Source organism: Medicago sativa, chromosome 3 (assembly GCF_051527215.1).
Source record: "Medicago sativa cultivar Bolivia chromosome 3, Bolivia_mono, whole genome shotgun sequence".
Lineage (NCBI taxonomy): Eukaryota > Viridiplantae > Streptophyta > Magnoliopsida > Fabales > Fabaceae > Medicago > Medicago sativa.
In genome coordinates this window covers 103,836,433-103,853,757 of record NC_140751.1, presented here as the reverse complement: position 1 = coordinate 103,853,757, position 17,325 = coordinate 103,836,433, and the positions used below count along the sequence as shown (strand labels likewise).

Genomic DNA, 17,325 nt, shown 5'->3' with positions numbered 1-17,325 from the left:
TAGTAAATGCTACTAATTTTACCATTGAAATCAACACAATTAATCATTTTTTTAATAGTCGTGCACAAACCTTAAACGACTAATATTGTGAGACGGAGGGAGTACCTGTTACTTATTCCACTTCTCTGTTACCCCCCCGAATTTATGCAAAATTGCACAGGTTGAATCTGGCAATCTAATTAATATTATAACTCTAAATTGTTTGGAATGCCAATTTTTCCATGGTGTAACCGTGGAGTAGCTTGAAGTTATGCCCAATGGGTTAAGCTACCCCAAAGTGAAAATGAAGTAAATGCACAAACAGGGAGTAAGCTTTCTATACATCAAGTTTGTAGTTTTTGCAAAATCACAGCGATATGGTGACTGGGGAAGTATTACTATTAGGCCATGCACAGAGCAAAAACCAGATGACAGATGATAAGTGTAGTAACTAGTCAGAGGGTGTGGTGGCAGAACTTAGGATCTTAGAAATGAACGCAGCATTGCTGGCATCAAGCTTGTACATCTTTCACCACATACCTATACCCAGTCCAGCATGTCCTACAACGACAATGCTTCGCCATGCTGGCAATGAAAATAAGATATAGAAAAACTACAATTTGTTATACTCACACAACATTGCAAAATAAGGTAAGCCTACAAAGCATCCTATTGCGTTTATAACATTAACTTAACCTAGATAAGCATACTCAGTTGGACCCCTCAGGTTTAGTTACAGAAGTATTGTCTTCGGGAGCTGATGCCTTCTTCTGGAAAACTGACCCAAGCTGAATTCCAGTACTACTACCAGTACTACCCTCATGAGTATGAGAACTTCCTTGGCTAGGCTGGCCATCAGCTTTTAGTGCTTTCTTCTTTTTTACCTTCTCTGCCCAGCCAACAATGCCCACTTGCACATGGTCATTAAATATTGCCCTCTTAAAGTGACTTCCCATCTACAGTGTGAGAATAACGGAATTCAATGCAAAGAAGACAAAAACTTAATCTGCGTTTAAGTTTGAATAGCTGTGCAAAGGTACCTGTGTAACAACTGCGTAGAGTGGTAGGGTGCTGTAGCTACATAGTACCTGAATAAAGACCCTATAACCCCAACATAGAGGGACAAAAAACAAGAGGAAAGATAAATGAGGTTGAACTTGAGACTTCAGAATGCACAAGCAGAAAAAGAAATCATAAACGCACAAGAAAAGAGAAGTGATGCAATTACCCAATAACGAGCCTTGGAACAATGTAACGAACTTGACCCATTATACAGGAGTCAAATCCATATGTAACCTGAGAATACGAGCTGATAGATTATACATTCAATATAACTTCTCAAAACATCCCTCAACCCCACAGTATGCCCTTTCGAAATGAAAAGAAGAAAAGTAAAATGGTTGGCAGACAACATCACAAGTATGGTTCCAAAAAATTTGCTTACCCATATCCAGAAAAAAAATGCTATCTCAAAAGCATTTTGGAAGAGGATAAAGTGAATCAAGAAGAGAACGATGTGAGGCCGATGAAACCAAAAGTGATTATCTGATGGTTGAACAACCAAGTCACCTTCTATGGCTGCATGCTTTTCAGCTACTTCATGAGCTAGTTGGGTTATTACATGCTCCAGCTTCGTTCCCACGGAAAGTAAAAGCTGAAAGAACGGAAATGAGAAACTGAGAAACAAAAAAGCAGGAGATACAAGGTGCAGGGACAAGAAAAAAATAGAGGATATTCTGAACATAAAGTCTGCTAACACATCAATTTGCATGAAAAAATAGTACATGTAGAAAAACATGTCTGTGAAAATAAGGCTTACAAGAAACAATAACTGATAGAAAGGGCAACACTAGCAAAAGGATACGACTTTTCTATAACCATAACCAAGGGTAATAATAATAATAATTGGAAAAAACTAGACAGAAAAGAAAAAGAAATTCCATCCAATATACAACAAATAACATATGTCATTCTTAGTCAGATGTTGTAAACTAATGGAGTGGGCGTATTGACAAAGTAACTTTTCTTGCTTAACATAACAGAGTAAAAGATAGTATACTATACTTAGGGCTGGATATGAGTCGAACTCAATTCAGCTCGGCTTGACTCGATAAGATTTGAATCAGCTCAAAACTCGACTCGAGTTCGACACAAACTTTTTTTTTAGCTCGAACTCGGCTCGATTCAAGCTCACGAACAATTCTGCATAGCTCATGTTCAACTCATTTATTTAACGAGTTTAATTTTTCAACTCAAGTTCAACTCATTTGGTTCAAGAACCAAGTTCAACGAGTTAATTATAGGTTCGAGTCTCGAACTATTTTCGAGTAGGTTCGGTTCATTGCCAGCCCTAACTATACTATACCAGTTTTTTTTTTTTTGGTTACAAGTATACTATACTAGTGTAAGGGTACTGTTGAGATCATTTTCTGGTAACAAGGTAGCAGATACTTGTTAGAGTTGATTAAGAAACTTTATGCAACATTGTTCAATTCTTCCTATCCCTTTCACAAAATTAAGACATGAGAGATTTGGAAGCTGAGTAAACTTAATGTGTGGCCAGGAAAATAAACAATAAAAAAGGAAAAGGTTTTATTAAGGTACTTACAATAACAGGAACGAAAGCAATCCAGAAATATGTATGCCAACCTGAAAGAGTAAAGCAGACATCTTAATTGTGAGATTCGAAGTAATGATTTTAGATAACAAGCAAAAGCAAAAGAAGTTATTAGTTCAACAAGTCCTTGAACACAAAACTAAATTGGTCATGCCAGTCATGCTTGACTCATCACCCAATCACAAAAATTTATCATACCAGAAAGTGTTGTTTAAATAAACTTTATAAACAAACACAAAGATCAATAGAGTTAGTGCATATGTAAACAATAATAAATGGTATAGGAATACCAACAACAATGGCCATTTTAGATCAGATAATGTTATAAGAAGAAACATAAATAGGTTCTGGATGCCAGACTTGTCACTTTACATAAGCATCACTTCACCCATGTAAGAGCCAATTAAGTGATGAATTGAAATATAATTAAAAAAAGAGAAATGATATTTGTACGAGCATTTTCTAACAATTTTTGTGACAACTTTCTCTCCCATACTCACATTATGTTTTTAATTTCTCTCTCTATTGTTTTGGTTTCCGTGTCGATACCTATTTTTCTTTGTAAATTTATGGTTGTCACACAAATGGTTGTTCAAATAACACTTCTTAAAAAAAATGATGACAAGCAATATATATATATTAGCATGAAGCATAGATGTGTGTCTCAAAGCATACCATTGATATTTAACAACAAGAAGATGACCACAAAGAGCCAAAGATACCAACTGCAACCATGAAAATATATTTAGAATTGCTATTACAAAAATCAATAACTTTATGCAATGACATGAACAAAGGTAGAGTTTTCTTGCCACCTAAACTGATGTATATCTGAGAGTGTGATTTGCATAGAAACGACAACAATTTTTGACAAAATTAGTTTACGGAAGCACTTGCCTTATGCCGACAACTTGCTTGAAATCATCTTCAAGGGCACGAATCATGTACTTGTGAAAATTAAACTTTGGGTTTGTCTTGCAGTGGGTCTACAACAAAGAAATATACGAAAGGATGTTATTATGATTTATTTATTGGAGCCGCCAGATAAAAAGCCAATTAATTGAGAGATCATTTGACAACAAATATGGTACAATAGAACCTTACCGTAATGAAGCCAAGTCTTAATGTGACATAATCTGATTTTGTCACAGAGCCATAAAATTGCTTGAAAAAGGATTGCTGAAAGAAGTATAAAATATTAGGAAAAATGGAAAAGTTAAAGAAAAGCAAGGCATAGACACACTTAAAATCAATCATTTGTCGTGCAGTTTACAGAAAATATATTGTTAATCTGGATGTGCTCATGTATAAAAGAACTGTATAGTGGTAATTAAAACTAGGGAAAAAAACCAAGATTGAAAAACAGGGCAATAGATTGAAAATGAATAATAATGTGAGGCTACATGTTTAATTGATGAAAAAGTAGTAGTAATTAACATACCAACCAACCGATGAGAGCAGAGTCTTTGCCGAAACCAGAAAAGCGGCCCTTGATAAATTCATGCTGTTGAACATGAGTCAACTTTGGTTTGAGAACTGCAATGATACAGAAATGTATTGTAAATACTAATAATACTAATAAACTAGCATGTGCAATAATAAGTTATAAGGTAATAACCTTTGTTAGTATCATAATTCTCCTTTGCAATAGAATCTTCCCAGCGCTTCCACTGACGTATCTATTTTATTAATATTATTATTACAATAATAAGATAAGAGATAGATCTGTATAATGAAAGAATGAATTAAGAAAAAAGTAAACTGACTCTTGCGCCTCCAAAAACAACAGTGAGAACGGAGAAAGTGACGTGGACGACAGCAAGAACAAAAATGAAGATGTGGAGGTGATGCAAAGCTTCGACAGATAATAAAGGAACCTTGTTCTGTAAAAAAAAAAAAAAAAGGATCAGAACAAACAGATCAATGAATGGATGAGTTAATAATAATGAATTATAAAAGGAAGAAAATAAAAGAAACCTTGCGACCGCAGAAACCAGTTTTAAGAGGTTCTGATTCTGCAAGGAGGCGATCTGCGAGAAGACGTCTTGCAATTCTACCAGCTGGAAAAGAGAAAGCGGAATGCGAATGCGAATGTGATTCTTTGTCCTCCAGTCTACATGGAAGCATGTGACGCAATACACCAGGCGGAACACATATTTTTGTAAGACGATTTTGAGAAACAGTAAGAAGAAGAGAAATGAAACCCAAAAGCATCAACTCTTCTTTGATCTTCTGGAGAGCTTCGTAAAGTGACTTTTGGTCTTTACTTTTAAGGAACTTTCCTCCATAGTGAAGAACACGCTCCACCGCAAGTGAAATCGCAACAATCACAGTGCATACGCCGGCAACTACCCACGTCGGTGTGAACTCAAGTGTGTTCTCTTCTTCTCCTCCTTCACCTCCACCACTCATTCTCTCTCTCTCTCTCTCTCTCTAACAACTCAAACGTGCCAACCGTCGTTCTTCTTTTACTGTTCCTTGCGTTTTTTTCTTTTTATTTTATGTAAAGTAAATTTATACCAAAAGTTTTTGTTACTCTCAAAGTTTTCTTCAACTTAAAGGTCCTATGTAAAAAAAATTAATTATTTTTAAATAAAATATTACAGAAAAATTTATGATATTATAGTAATCTTAAAAACAAAATATTATTTTTTAACAAAACATGATTAAACATGATTACAATATTCTATATATTTTTGCACAATTTTATTAAAAAAATACATGAGTTGAATTAAAAAGTAAGAATCAAAAGTTGTGATTGAAAGTTTTATAAAGACTAAAAGTTGAAGCAAAATTTTAAAAGGACTAAAATGCAAAGTTAATATATTTATAAGAATCAAAAACATATTTAACCCTTTATTTTCTAAACCAACAAATTAATAATCATAACAATTAAGTAAAGAAATGGATGGACATGATAGATAGATAGACGATGGGAAGACATAAAGAGAATGCAAGGTATTAAATTAGGTGAATGTCGAGACAATAGTCATTTTAGTCTCAAAATACATAATGAGTAGTCACAATAATCTTTTAATGTATCAAAATTTTAAAATAGTTTATGACGCTAAAATAATCAATCAATATTTTAATGTAGGGACCAATATGACAAGAATTATTATAATTCATATACGAACCAATATGACAATAATTATTGTCATATTGGTCCCTCGATATTTTAATTATTGTCATATTGATCTATATATATATATAAAGGAAAAAAAATTCACCGTAGAAATATTATTACTCTATTTTTATATGGATGTACTATAATCAAGACTCTTTTGTTAATCAGCTATTATTAAAAATCACGAGCTTCGAGGTAAAATTCATGGAACCCGTATCTGCCGCACTGCTCCATCTGTTAGTCACCTTTTATTTGCCGATGACAGCTTCCTCTTTTGCAAAGCTACAGATTCAGAAGCACAATGTCTTAAAGACATCCTTTCTAGCTATGAAAATGCGTCTGGACAAGCCATCAATTACAACAAATCGGCATTATCCTTCAGCGCTAACACGCCCCAACACCTCATCTCTTCCATTACAACATGCTTGGGTATCTCTGGTACAATTGGAAGTGGCAAGTACCTGGGCCTACCATCGTTGGTGGGTCGTAGTAAGAAAGCTATTTTCACTTATTTGAAAGACCGAATTTGGAATAAGTGCCAATCGTGGAGCGCTCGATCTCTTTCACGAGCAGGGAAGGAAATTTTGATTAAGTCAATTGCTCAAGCCATACCCTCTTACTGCATGGGGGCTTTCCTCATCCCTACTTCTCTTTGTGATGAAATTGAAAAGATGATGAACTCGTTTTATTGGGGATCTAAAAAGAATGGACGACGTGGTATTAATTGGATGCGATGGGACAAGCTCACTCGTCACAAAAGTGTAGGAGGCCTAGGCTTCCGGAACCTAGAAGCATTTAACCTTTCTATGCTTGGTAAGCAAAGTTGGAAGCTCTTATCCGACTCAACCTCTTTACTATCAAGAATCCTCAAAGCTAAATATTTCCCACGAAGGGATTTCTTGGATGCCAATATAGGACACAATCCAAGTTATACATGGAGGAGTCTTTGGAGTACTCAATCTTTACTTACCTTGGGACATAGATGGAAGATTGGTGATGGTTCCCAAATTAATGTGTGGAGTATGCCTTGGATCCGCAATTGTCCATCTCTCAGACCGTCAACCCCACCTCTATTACACCATGAGGATCTTACGGTGAATCATTTGTTGAACCCGGGCTTGAATACTTGGAACGTTCCTTTAGTACAATCGCTGTTTAATCCTTCAGATGTTGCAGCAATTCTTTCTATGCCACTTTTCCCACGTGTTCATATTGACCAGCGCATATGGAAGGCTACGACAGATGGCTCCTACTCCGTTAAATCAGCCTATCGCATCTGTTCTGACCTTATTAATACAGCCACTCCTATTGGAGGTGATACTCGCTGGAATTCTATATGGAATATGCAGATCCCTCCGCGTGTTCGTGCCTTTTTATGGCGTCTTGCTCATCACTGCCTACCTACTCGCGCAAACCTTCTTTCCTGCGGCATCCACTGTGAAGATTCATGTGTATTTTGCGAAGATATGGCTGAAACACAAATGCATGTGTTTTTTGTTTGTTCAAAAGCGGCCAGCTGTTGGGAGCTACTTGGTGTTCACAACACCATTCATGATTTGCTTCTTAATGCTAATACGTTTACATCTGTGTTCTTTGATTTAATGGACAAGTTGCAAACACAGGAGCAAGTATTAGTTGCAATGACATTATGGAGTTTGTGGAAGAGCAGAAATAACAAGCTCTGGGAGGCATCAGATACCTCTCCTTCTTCTATTGTTGCTCGAGCTAAAGACACACTCAATGAGTGGATTTGTATGCAACGCGCAAGGGCACCAGTTCATCACACAAATTCTGCGCATACTTGGCTGAAACCACCAGTAGGTAAGATCAAGTGTAATGTAGATGCAGCTGCCTTCAACAATAATTCTATCATGAGGCACGGTATGTGTTTTCGCGACTCTATGGGATCATTTTTGCTTGGCAAATCAGACTTCTCTCATTCTTCTGCCACGGTTCTAGAAGCTGAATCTTTAGGCTTGCTAGATGCTATTCAAGTGGCTATCTCAAATGGAATGCATGATGTTCTGTTTGAAACTGATTCTAAAGTTTTGTCTGATGCTCTTGCCTCAACCACTACTCCCACCAACGAGTTTGGCGATCTTGTATCCCAGTGTAGAAGTCTCTTACTTATTAGACCCGACTTTGTAGTGTCGTATATTAGGAGGCAAGCAAATAGAGTTGCTCATGGTATTGCTAGAGCATCGCTATCTCACCCTAGCCCCCATATTTTTCATCATGTAACGTCTACTATGTATCAGTTAATTTTGAATGAAATGAATTAACTTTGTCTTTGCTCAAAAAAAAAAAACTTTAGAGAAATGGTGGAGTTTCATATTATATTATTTTATAAAAGATAACTTTAGAGAAATCATAGAGTCGCGTCCTCCAACACGTTTTAATAGTAATATACTAGTTTTTTTTTTGAAAAAAAAAAATCAGATATTTTTTACACAGAACTGAAAAAATTATCTATAACATTGGTCCATTTTTAGAGTTGGACCACTTATACAAGTTGAGAATATATATCTTTTTTAATAACTTATATACGACATTCTCTGCAATCAAACAAAAAAAACTGCTCCACAAGCTCATTTAGATCTATCTACTTTAAGCACTATTAGCCATTAGATTAGCCAACATTGTGTAAGTTTTTCCAAATCATTTTCTAAATTATTTTGAAGTTGCGTTCTATTTTCTAAAGAGGTTTTTCACGTGGGTATTAGGAAGAATACTTTCATCCTATAAATAAAAAATAAAATAAAAAAACTTGTATAGAACATGTTTCGATAGATTCTTGTCTTTGGTCCTCGTGAGCTTAGCTCAATTGGTTTGAACAATGCATAAAATATGCAAGGTCCGGAGTTCAAATCTCATCCACCACCAAAAAAAGATTCTTGTATTCGATTGGTGTCATTATTTTATTTTTACAATTTGTACCGTTGAATCAAGAATATGAAGACACATGCTTAATGGTGGGAGGATCCGGGGGAGATTGAAGTAAAGACCAAAGAAGGAGATACTCCCTCCGTTTTAAAATGAGTGTCACTTTAGCTAAAAAAAATTGTTTCAAAATGAATGTCACTTTACATTTCCAATACAACTTTAATTTTTTTTCTTCCAACTTTACCCTCAATAAATACTTTAACTTTTCTCTCACACAATTTTCAATGCAACTTTAAATTTGTCTTTTTCTTATAAAATAAGGGCAGTTTAGTAAAAATGTTATGTCCAATGATTATTTCATTCCATTCCTTAATATGTGTACAATTGGTTAGAGCGACACTCTGTTGGATATTTGTATGTTGGCTTCACTTTTGCCTAAAACAAATATTCACTTCAGATGTGGAACACAATGTTCCAACATCCAGACCTGGTCTGTACGTTCTGTGCTTTGCCTATGTTTACGCACGCGCTTGCTTGATTGAAGGAATCCACACCAGCTTGAGTTAGTCTGAACCGTGTGCAATTATGAGGAGATCAGAACTTATGTGATTTCTTAAGGAAGTGTTAAAACGACTTAGGAAAGTTTTTTAAGGAGATGATAATGTGACTTTTAATGAGCCTACTTTCTAGGAGTTTCCTTATCCGGCTATGTTGATTGAGCATTAAGTCACTGATCCGATCTGAAGCATGATTGAAGGAATGACACGCCTTGCTTCAGTATATAAAGGAGGCTGCAAGACCTGAAGAATTATTCAAGACATTGTTTTACAAAATAGAGTTTTTGTTAGGTTTTGAGTCTTATATCTTGTGAGCCTTTCGTGTATCATCTTGATGCATGTTTAGGACTGTACTTTGAGTTGTAATACTGTGCACTACTCCGAACCTTTTAAAGGAGTTAGGTAGATTGTGAACTGCATCTAAGCTTTTAAGCAAGGTTGCATGTTGTTATTTTTTAGGGTAACCTCATTTGATTTGAGTCTGTAATTTGAGAATCACAGGGGTTTGTGATCAGTTGTAAGGGAGTGAGATGGGATCTCAGATCTATGAGTTCCTAGGTTGAAGTCTAGTTGGGGTAGGTCCTAGGTCATAAGTGCAAACGTGGTTTGCTGAGAGCTTTTGAATACGGACTACACTAGTGGATTTCCTTCCTGGCTTGGTATCCCCCAGAGTAGGTGACGTTGCACCGAACTGGGTTAACAATTTCTCTGTGCCTCTTTTCTTTCTTGTCTGTTATCTTTATCTTATCATGTTTGTTAGCTTAATGTTCTAAACATCGTACACAACATCTGTTATCTGTGTTTCGTGTTGAAACATCTCTTAGAACATCGTAAGACTAACGTGCCAGAATTTCAATTGGCATCAGAGCAGGCACCCTGCCTGTTATTGGGTGAGATCCAGAGGAGATCTATTCTGGCAATATGGAGAAAGAAGGAGGTTTTGTTAACAGACCATCGTTACTAGATGGAACGAATTATGACTACTGAAAGTCACGTATGAGTGCCTATCTCAAGTCTATTGACAGCAAGACTTGGAAGGTTGTGATGAAAGGTTGGGAACATCCAGTTGTTCTTGACAAAGATGGCAACAAAACCACTGTTTTGAAGCCAGAAGATGAGTGGACACTGCCAGAAGATGAACTATCTCTTGCAAACTCCAAGGCCCTAAATGCCCTTTTCAATGGAGTGGACAAAAATATGTTCAGACTCATCAAAAAGTGTGATGTTGCCAAAGATGCTTGGGACATCCTGAAGACAGCTCATGAAGGTACCTCCAAGGTGAAGAGCTCAAGGATTCAACTCCTGACGACCAAGTTTGAAAGTCTGAGAATGCAGGAGGATGAGACTATACAGGATTACTACATGAATGTCCTTGACATTGCTAATTCATTTGATTCTCTTGGAGAAAAACTGTCAGATGAAAAATTGGTAAGAAAAATTCTCAGATCTCTGCTAAAGAGATTTGACATGAAGGTCACAGCCATTGAGGAAGCCCAAGACGTATCCAACATGCAGGTGGAAGAGCTCATAGGTTCTCTTCAAAATTTTGAGCTTGTTGTTGATAACAGATCTGAGAAGAAGGGAAAAGGCATTGCCTTTACAGCAAACACAACTGATGATGAAGGATTGGAAGAGGGTATAGAGGATGAGAATCTGTCAGAGGACTTTGTTATGCTAGGGAGACAGTTTAACAAGATTCTCAAACAAGTAAGCAGCAGATCCAGAGGTAATGGGCGGAACATCAGATGGAACACTGACAGGCAACATGGTAATCAAAGGTATGACAGAAATGAAGAGAAAAACGGTCGTTACAAAGGAGTACAATGTCATGAGTGTAAAGGTTATGGTCACATTAGAACTGAATGTGCAACTTTTCTCAAGAAGCAAAAGAAAGGGATGATTGTTTCCTGGTCTGATGATGAAGGAACATATGGAGATGTTGAAAGTGATGCTGTTAAACGTGTCAGTGCTATGACTGGGAGAGTGGAATCTGGGTCTGAAAATGAGGATTCTGACTATGAGAAAGTAACTGTGTCTTATGGTTATCAAGACATTCATGATGAAAGCACTTCTAGGCATGTGATGGAGCAGGAAGAAATCATTAATCATCTTCAGGAAGAAAGGATTGGTCATCTGGCTAAAATCTCTGATCTAAACAAAGAGGTAATGTTACTTAATTCTAAACTTGATAATGTCCTTAAAGAAGTTAGAATGATGACCACTGGAACTGATGTTCTAGATAGGATGTTAGAAGGTCAAGTGATAGGTAAACCAAATGGCATAGGCTTTACACATGAACACCTGAAACAGGAACAACAAAACAGTAGCTATGTTCAGGCTTTAGAACACTATCATAAGGCCAAGAAGGGAAAACCAGTAAAGAAAATTAAGTACGTAGCTTCAATTAGAACAGATAATATCACTGGTAGAGGCCCAACGTTAGAACATTCTGTACAACATCCTAAAACTGACTCATTAAAGGAGAATCTTTCTTGGAAGTGTCATTTTTGCCATAGACAGGGTCATAAAACACCTTTCTGTTTTGATCTGTATGGGGTACCTAGACAACATCAATCTAGTTTAACCTTGAGAGGGGTCAAGAAGGAGTAGAAACCTAAATGCTTAGGTCTAATAGCCCATACCTCCTTAAGAGCATCTTCCAGTGAAGATTGGTACTTTGATAGTGGGTGTTCTCGTCACATGATAGGGATGGACAACTTTCTAGGAAATGTCAGACATTATGCCAAATGTTATGTCACATTTGGGGATGGTGCTAAAGGGAAGATTATGGGGATTGGAGACTTAGTTAGTGAAGGATCACCAAGACTGAATAATGTCTTGTTGGTCAAAGGGCTGGCAGCCAACCTGATTAGTATTAGTCAACTATGTGATCTGGGGCTAAGTGTAAACTTTAGTAAAACTGAGTGCCAGATCCTAGATGAGAAGGGTAAGGTGAGTATAAAGGGTACTAGGTCTAAGGACAATTGTTACTTATAGATATCTCAAGAACAGGCTCTCATATCGTCATGCATGCTGAACAAAGATGAAGAGGTCAATCTGTGGCACCAAAAACTATGTCATTTGAACATGCAAGGAATTAAGAAAGCCATTTCTCTGGAAGCAATCAGAGGCATACCCAGACTAGAGATCACTGAAAGGAGTATATGTGAAGAATGTCAGATTGGTAAACAGACTCGAATGTCCCATCCTAGGTTGGAACATCTGGGAACCTCTAAAGCTCTTGAACTTCTTCATATTGATTTAATGGGACCCATGCAAGTGGCAAGCATTGGTGGAAAGAGGTATGTTCTGGTGGTTGTTGATATTTTTCAAGGTTCACCTGGGTGAACTTTATCAGAGAAAAATCAGACACCTTTGAAGCTCTCAAAGAACTTTGCATTCAACTTCAAAGAGAGAAAAATAGAGGTATTGTCAGAATAAGAAGTGATCATGGAACAGAATTTGAAAACTCCAGATTTCAAGAATTTTGTGCAGATGAAGGAATCAGGCATGAATTTTCATCTCCCATAACACCTCAACAGAATGGAGTGGTAGCAAGGAAGAACATGACTCTACAAGAATTAGTCAGGGTCATGCTACATGCTAAACACCTTCCTCTTTATTTTTGGGCTGAAGCTATGAATACAACTTGTCATGTTCATTACAGAGTCACATTGAGAACAGGTACTGCAACTACCTTGTGTGAACTATGGAAAGAAAGAAAGCCTACTGTAAAATATTTCCATGTCTTTGGTAGCAAGTGTTACATCCTAGCAGATAGAGATTACAGAAGAAAAATGGATCCAAAGAGTGATGAGGGAATCTTTCCGGGTTACTCTACTAATAGCAGGGCATATAGAGTATTTAACAACAGAACTCAAGTTGTTATGGAATCCATCAATGTGGTAGTAGATGATCTGGTTAAGGAACCAACATTTGAAGTTGTACCAGGTGTTGAAGCATATCCTGAAACATCCGCTCAAGAAAATGTAATTCCTGAAGTTGTTGAAGAACCTGAAACTAACTCTGAGGACACTGAGCTGGAGCATGGAGAAACAAGCAAAAGACCTTCAATTAGAATTCAGAAGAATCATCCTCAAGAACTCATTATTGGAAATCCAGATCAAGGAATCAGAACCAGAAGAGCTAATGATGTTATCTCCAACTCATGTTTTGTATCCAAATTTGAACCCAAGAACGTGAAGGAAGCTCTCACTGATGATTTTTGGATTGAAGCCATGCAAGAAAAACTCAACCAGTTCAAAAGAAGTGAAGTATGGGATCTGGTGCCAAGACCAAATGACATAAATGTCATTGGTACGAAATGGATCTACAAAAACAAGTCAGATGAAAATGGCACTGTTACCAGAAACAAGGCAAGACTGGTAACACAAGGTTATACACAAGTAGAGGGATTAGACTTTGATGAAACATTTGCACCTGTAGCCAGACTGGAATCTAGTAGATTACTTTTGGGAGTGGCTTGTATCCTGAAGTTCAAATTGTTTCAGATGGATGTGAAGAGTGCCTTTTTAAATGGGTATCTCCATGAAGAAGTCTATGTTGAGCAACCAAAGGGATTTGTTGATCCAAATTTTCCTGATCATGTGTACAAGCTGAAAAAGGCACTGTATGGGTTGAAGCAAGCACCTAGGGCTTGGTATGAAAGACTCACGGAATTTCTGACCCATCAAGGATACAAGAAGGGAGGAACAGACAAGACCTTGTTTGTTAAGAAGGACAAAGGAAGACTCATGATATCACAGATCTATGTTGATGACATTGTGTTTGGAGGAATGTCGAATCAAATGGTTCAACATTTTGTTCATCAGATGCAGTCTGAATTTGAGATGAGTCTTGTAGGAGAACTAACTTACTTTCTTGGTATGCAAGTCAGGCAGATGGAAGACACAATATTTATCTCCCAGAGCAAGTATGTCAAGAATATTGTGAAGAAGTTTGGGCTAGACAATGCTAGTCATAAAAGAACACCAGCAGCCACTCACTTAAAGTTATCCAAAGATGAAAATGGTGTAGCTGTTGATCAAAGTCTGTACAGAAGCATGATTGGAAGTCTCATATATCTTACAGCAAGCAGGCCTGACATAACTTTTGTTGTAGGGGTTTGTGCTAGATATCAAGCAGAGCCCAAAATGAGTCATCTTGTTCAAGTCAAGAGGATTATGAAGTACATAAATGGCACCACAGACTATGGAATTCTCTACTCTCACAGTGGAAATTGCAGGTTGATTGGCTATTGTGATGCAGATTGGGCAGGTAGTGCAGATGACAAAAAGAGTACTTCAGGAGGTTGTTTCTTTCTTGGGAACAATCTAGTGTCTTGGTTCAGCAAGAAACAAAATTATGTGTCTCTATCAACAGCAGAAGCAGAATATATTGCTGCAAGAAGTAACTGCTCTTAGTTAGTCTGGATGAAGCAAATGCTGGAAGAGTATGATGTTCAACAAAATGTTCTAACATTGTACTGTGATAATTTAAGTGCTATCAACATCTCCAAGAATCCTATACAACATAGCAGAACAAAGCACATTGACATTCGACATCACTTCATTAGGGATCTTGTTGAAGATAAGGTAGTAACTCTGGAGCATGTGACAACTGAAGAACAACTGACTGACATCTTCACAAAAGCCTTAGATGTCAAGCAATTTGAGAAACTAAGGAGCAAGCTGGGTGTTTGCATCCATGAGGAATAACAACCACTGTTTAGAGTGTCAGGTACTTTTAGCTATAATTTATGCTTTTATCAATTCTCAATTTGCCATATTTTATGGCTAAAAAGGGGGAGTAGATATATCCATGCTGTATATTTCCTGACTATGTGCCTACGGATGTTGAGACATCTGATTCTGGCTTTCTGGTGATTTTATTTTTCTGGTATTCTTGTCTGTTTGTAAAAAAAAATAAAAATTGCTAGTATGCATATATTCAGGGGGAGTAAAAGATATCTGTTTGTGCTTCTTGAGGGGGATTAAACTTCTGTGTCCCTGAATGTTCTTGTGGATGTTGGAACATCCTGCTGGTTTGAGCTACTGAATATTGTTTTCCTATATTTCTCTAAGTAGCGTGTTGTGACAGTTGATTGTCTGTTAAGGATGTACAGGAATTTATTTTTCCTTACACGTCCTCTACTGCAAGACTCTGATTTTCTCTCTGATACCTTCTAGTTTCTCTTGTTTGCTTTTTTCATGTGTTAATTGTTGTGTAAAAATATTGGAAGCAGAATCTGAGACCTGTAATATATTTCTTCCATGTCCTGAAGATTATGTGTGTTGACTGAAGAACTATATTTTGGTATCTTTTAGAAATCTGAGAATGTGAACCTTTCTTCAAGGAAGATTTTATCGTGAAGATTGAAGGAAAGGTTGCGTGTGCTATCTCTCTGTTTTAACAGGTGTGGGCTTAATTTGTTTTAGCCAAAAATTTGCCAAAGGGGGAGATTGTTGGATATTTGTATGTTGGCTTCACTTTTGCCTAAAACAAATATTCACTTCAGATGTGGAACACAATGTTCCAACATCCAAACCTGGTCTGTACGTTCTTTGCTTTGCCTATGTTTACGCACGCGCTTGCTTGATTGAAGGAATCCACACCAACTTGAGTTGGTCTGAACCGTGTGCAATTATGAGGAGATCAGAACTTATGTGATTTCTTAAGGAAGTGTTAAAACAACTTAGGAAAGTTTTTTAAGGAGGTGATAATGTGACTTTTAATGAGCCTACTTTCTAGGAGTTTCCTTATCCGGCTATGTTGATTGAGCATTAAGTCACTGATCCGATCTGAAGCATGATTGAAGGAATGACACGCCTTGCTTCAGTATATAAAGGAGGCTGCAAGACCTAAAGAATTACTTAAGACATTGTTTTACAAAATAGAGTTTTTGTTTAGATTTTGAGTCTTATATCTTGTGAGCCTTTTGTGTATCATCTTGATGCATGTTTAGGACTGTACTTTGAGTTGTAATACTGTGCACTACTCCGAACCTTTTAAGCAAGGAGTTAGGTAGATTGTGAACTGCATCTAAGCTTTTAAGCAAGGTTGCATGTTGTTATTTTTTAGGATAACCTCATTTGATTTGAGTCTGTAATTTGAGAATCACAGGGGTTTGTTATCAGTTGTAAGGGAGTGATATGGGATCTCAGATCTAGGAGTTCCTAGGTTGAAGTCTAGTTGGGGTAGGTCCTAGGTCATAAGTGCAAACGTGGTTTGCTGAGAGCTTTTGAATACGGACTGCACTAGTGAATTTCCTTCCTGGCTTGGTAGCCCCCAGAGTAGGTGACGTTGCACCGAACTGGGTTAACAATTTCTCTGTGCCTCTTTTCTTTCTTGTCTGTTATTTTTATCTTATTATGTTTGTTAGCTTAATGTTCTAAACATCGTACACAACATCTGTTATCTGTGTTTCGTGTTGAAACATCTCTTAGAACATCGTAAGACTAACGTGCCAGAATTTCACACTCATTTTGAAATGGAGGGAGTAAAATGTTAGAAACTAAATTTCCAAATTCCTGAAGTTTGATTGGTTGCTCGTTGGGCAAAATTTATTCATTGTTTTATATTATTTTTAAATAAACAAATATAAAAATATAACATGACAATGGAGATTTGATGACGGATATACATACAACTTCGTCATGTAGGTACACTCTTATTCAAGTTATACAGCTTCTAAAAAATGTTATTTAAATTCTGTTTAAGGAGTCTTTCAAGCAATTAGTTAGAAGTTAGAAGTCATTCAATGTCAAAGATTCAAATTCAAGAAGGAAACTTGGAATGGAAGGCTAATGAAAGTTAGAAGACACACAACCTCCATGCAACATAGGAGTTAGTTTATTTCTTGTCTATAAATTGTAAAATCAAACTTCATGTAAAGGAGTTTATTTTCATTTGATAAAACTACGCCTAAACAAATACAATATTTGCCCTCATCAAATAACTTCTTATTAACAACGTTGAAAGAACGATGTATTTTTTTTTGTGGTGATCGGGGTTTGAATCCCGACCTTGCATATATTATATATTGTCCATACAAACTGAGTTAAGTTTTTTTCCTTTCCTTTTCCCTTTTTACTTCATTATTTCAAGTCCATACATTTATTAAATTCACAATTGTGCACTTATAACCTTAAATATTTCAACTA

The 17,325-nt window shown here is 36.7% G+C and overlaps 1 protein-coding gene across 1 annotated transcript; it reads right to left on the bottom strand.

Annotated features, from left to right (window-relative positions):
* Nucleotides 1-293: 293 nt before the first annotated feature.
* Nucleotides 294-5,066, bottom strand: LOC146943269 (MLO-like protein 1). Its single transcript, XM_085757524.1, has 12 exons — nt 4,574-5,066; nt 4,363-4,479; nt 4,215-4,275; nt 4,038-4,132; nt 3,701-3,775; nt 3,494-3,582; nt 3,272-3,321; nt 2,588-2,628; nt 1,424-1,633; nt 1,208-1,275; nt 1,020-1,080; nt 294-935 (listed from the first exon to the last, which is right to left on the bottom strand). The coding sequence occupies exons 1-12, from the start codon at nt 5,006-5,008 to the stop codon at nt 690-692; spliced, it is 1,548 nt and encodes a 515-aa protein (XP_085613650.1). The 5' UTR covers nt 5,009-5,066; the 3' UTR covers nt 294-689.
* Between the last annotated feature and the right edge of the window lie 12,259 nt (nt 5,067-17,325).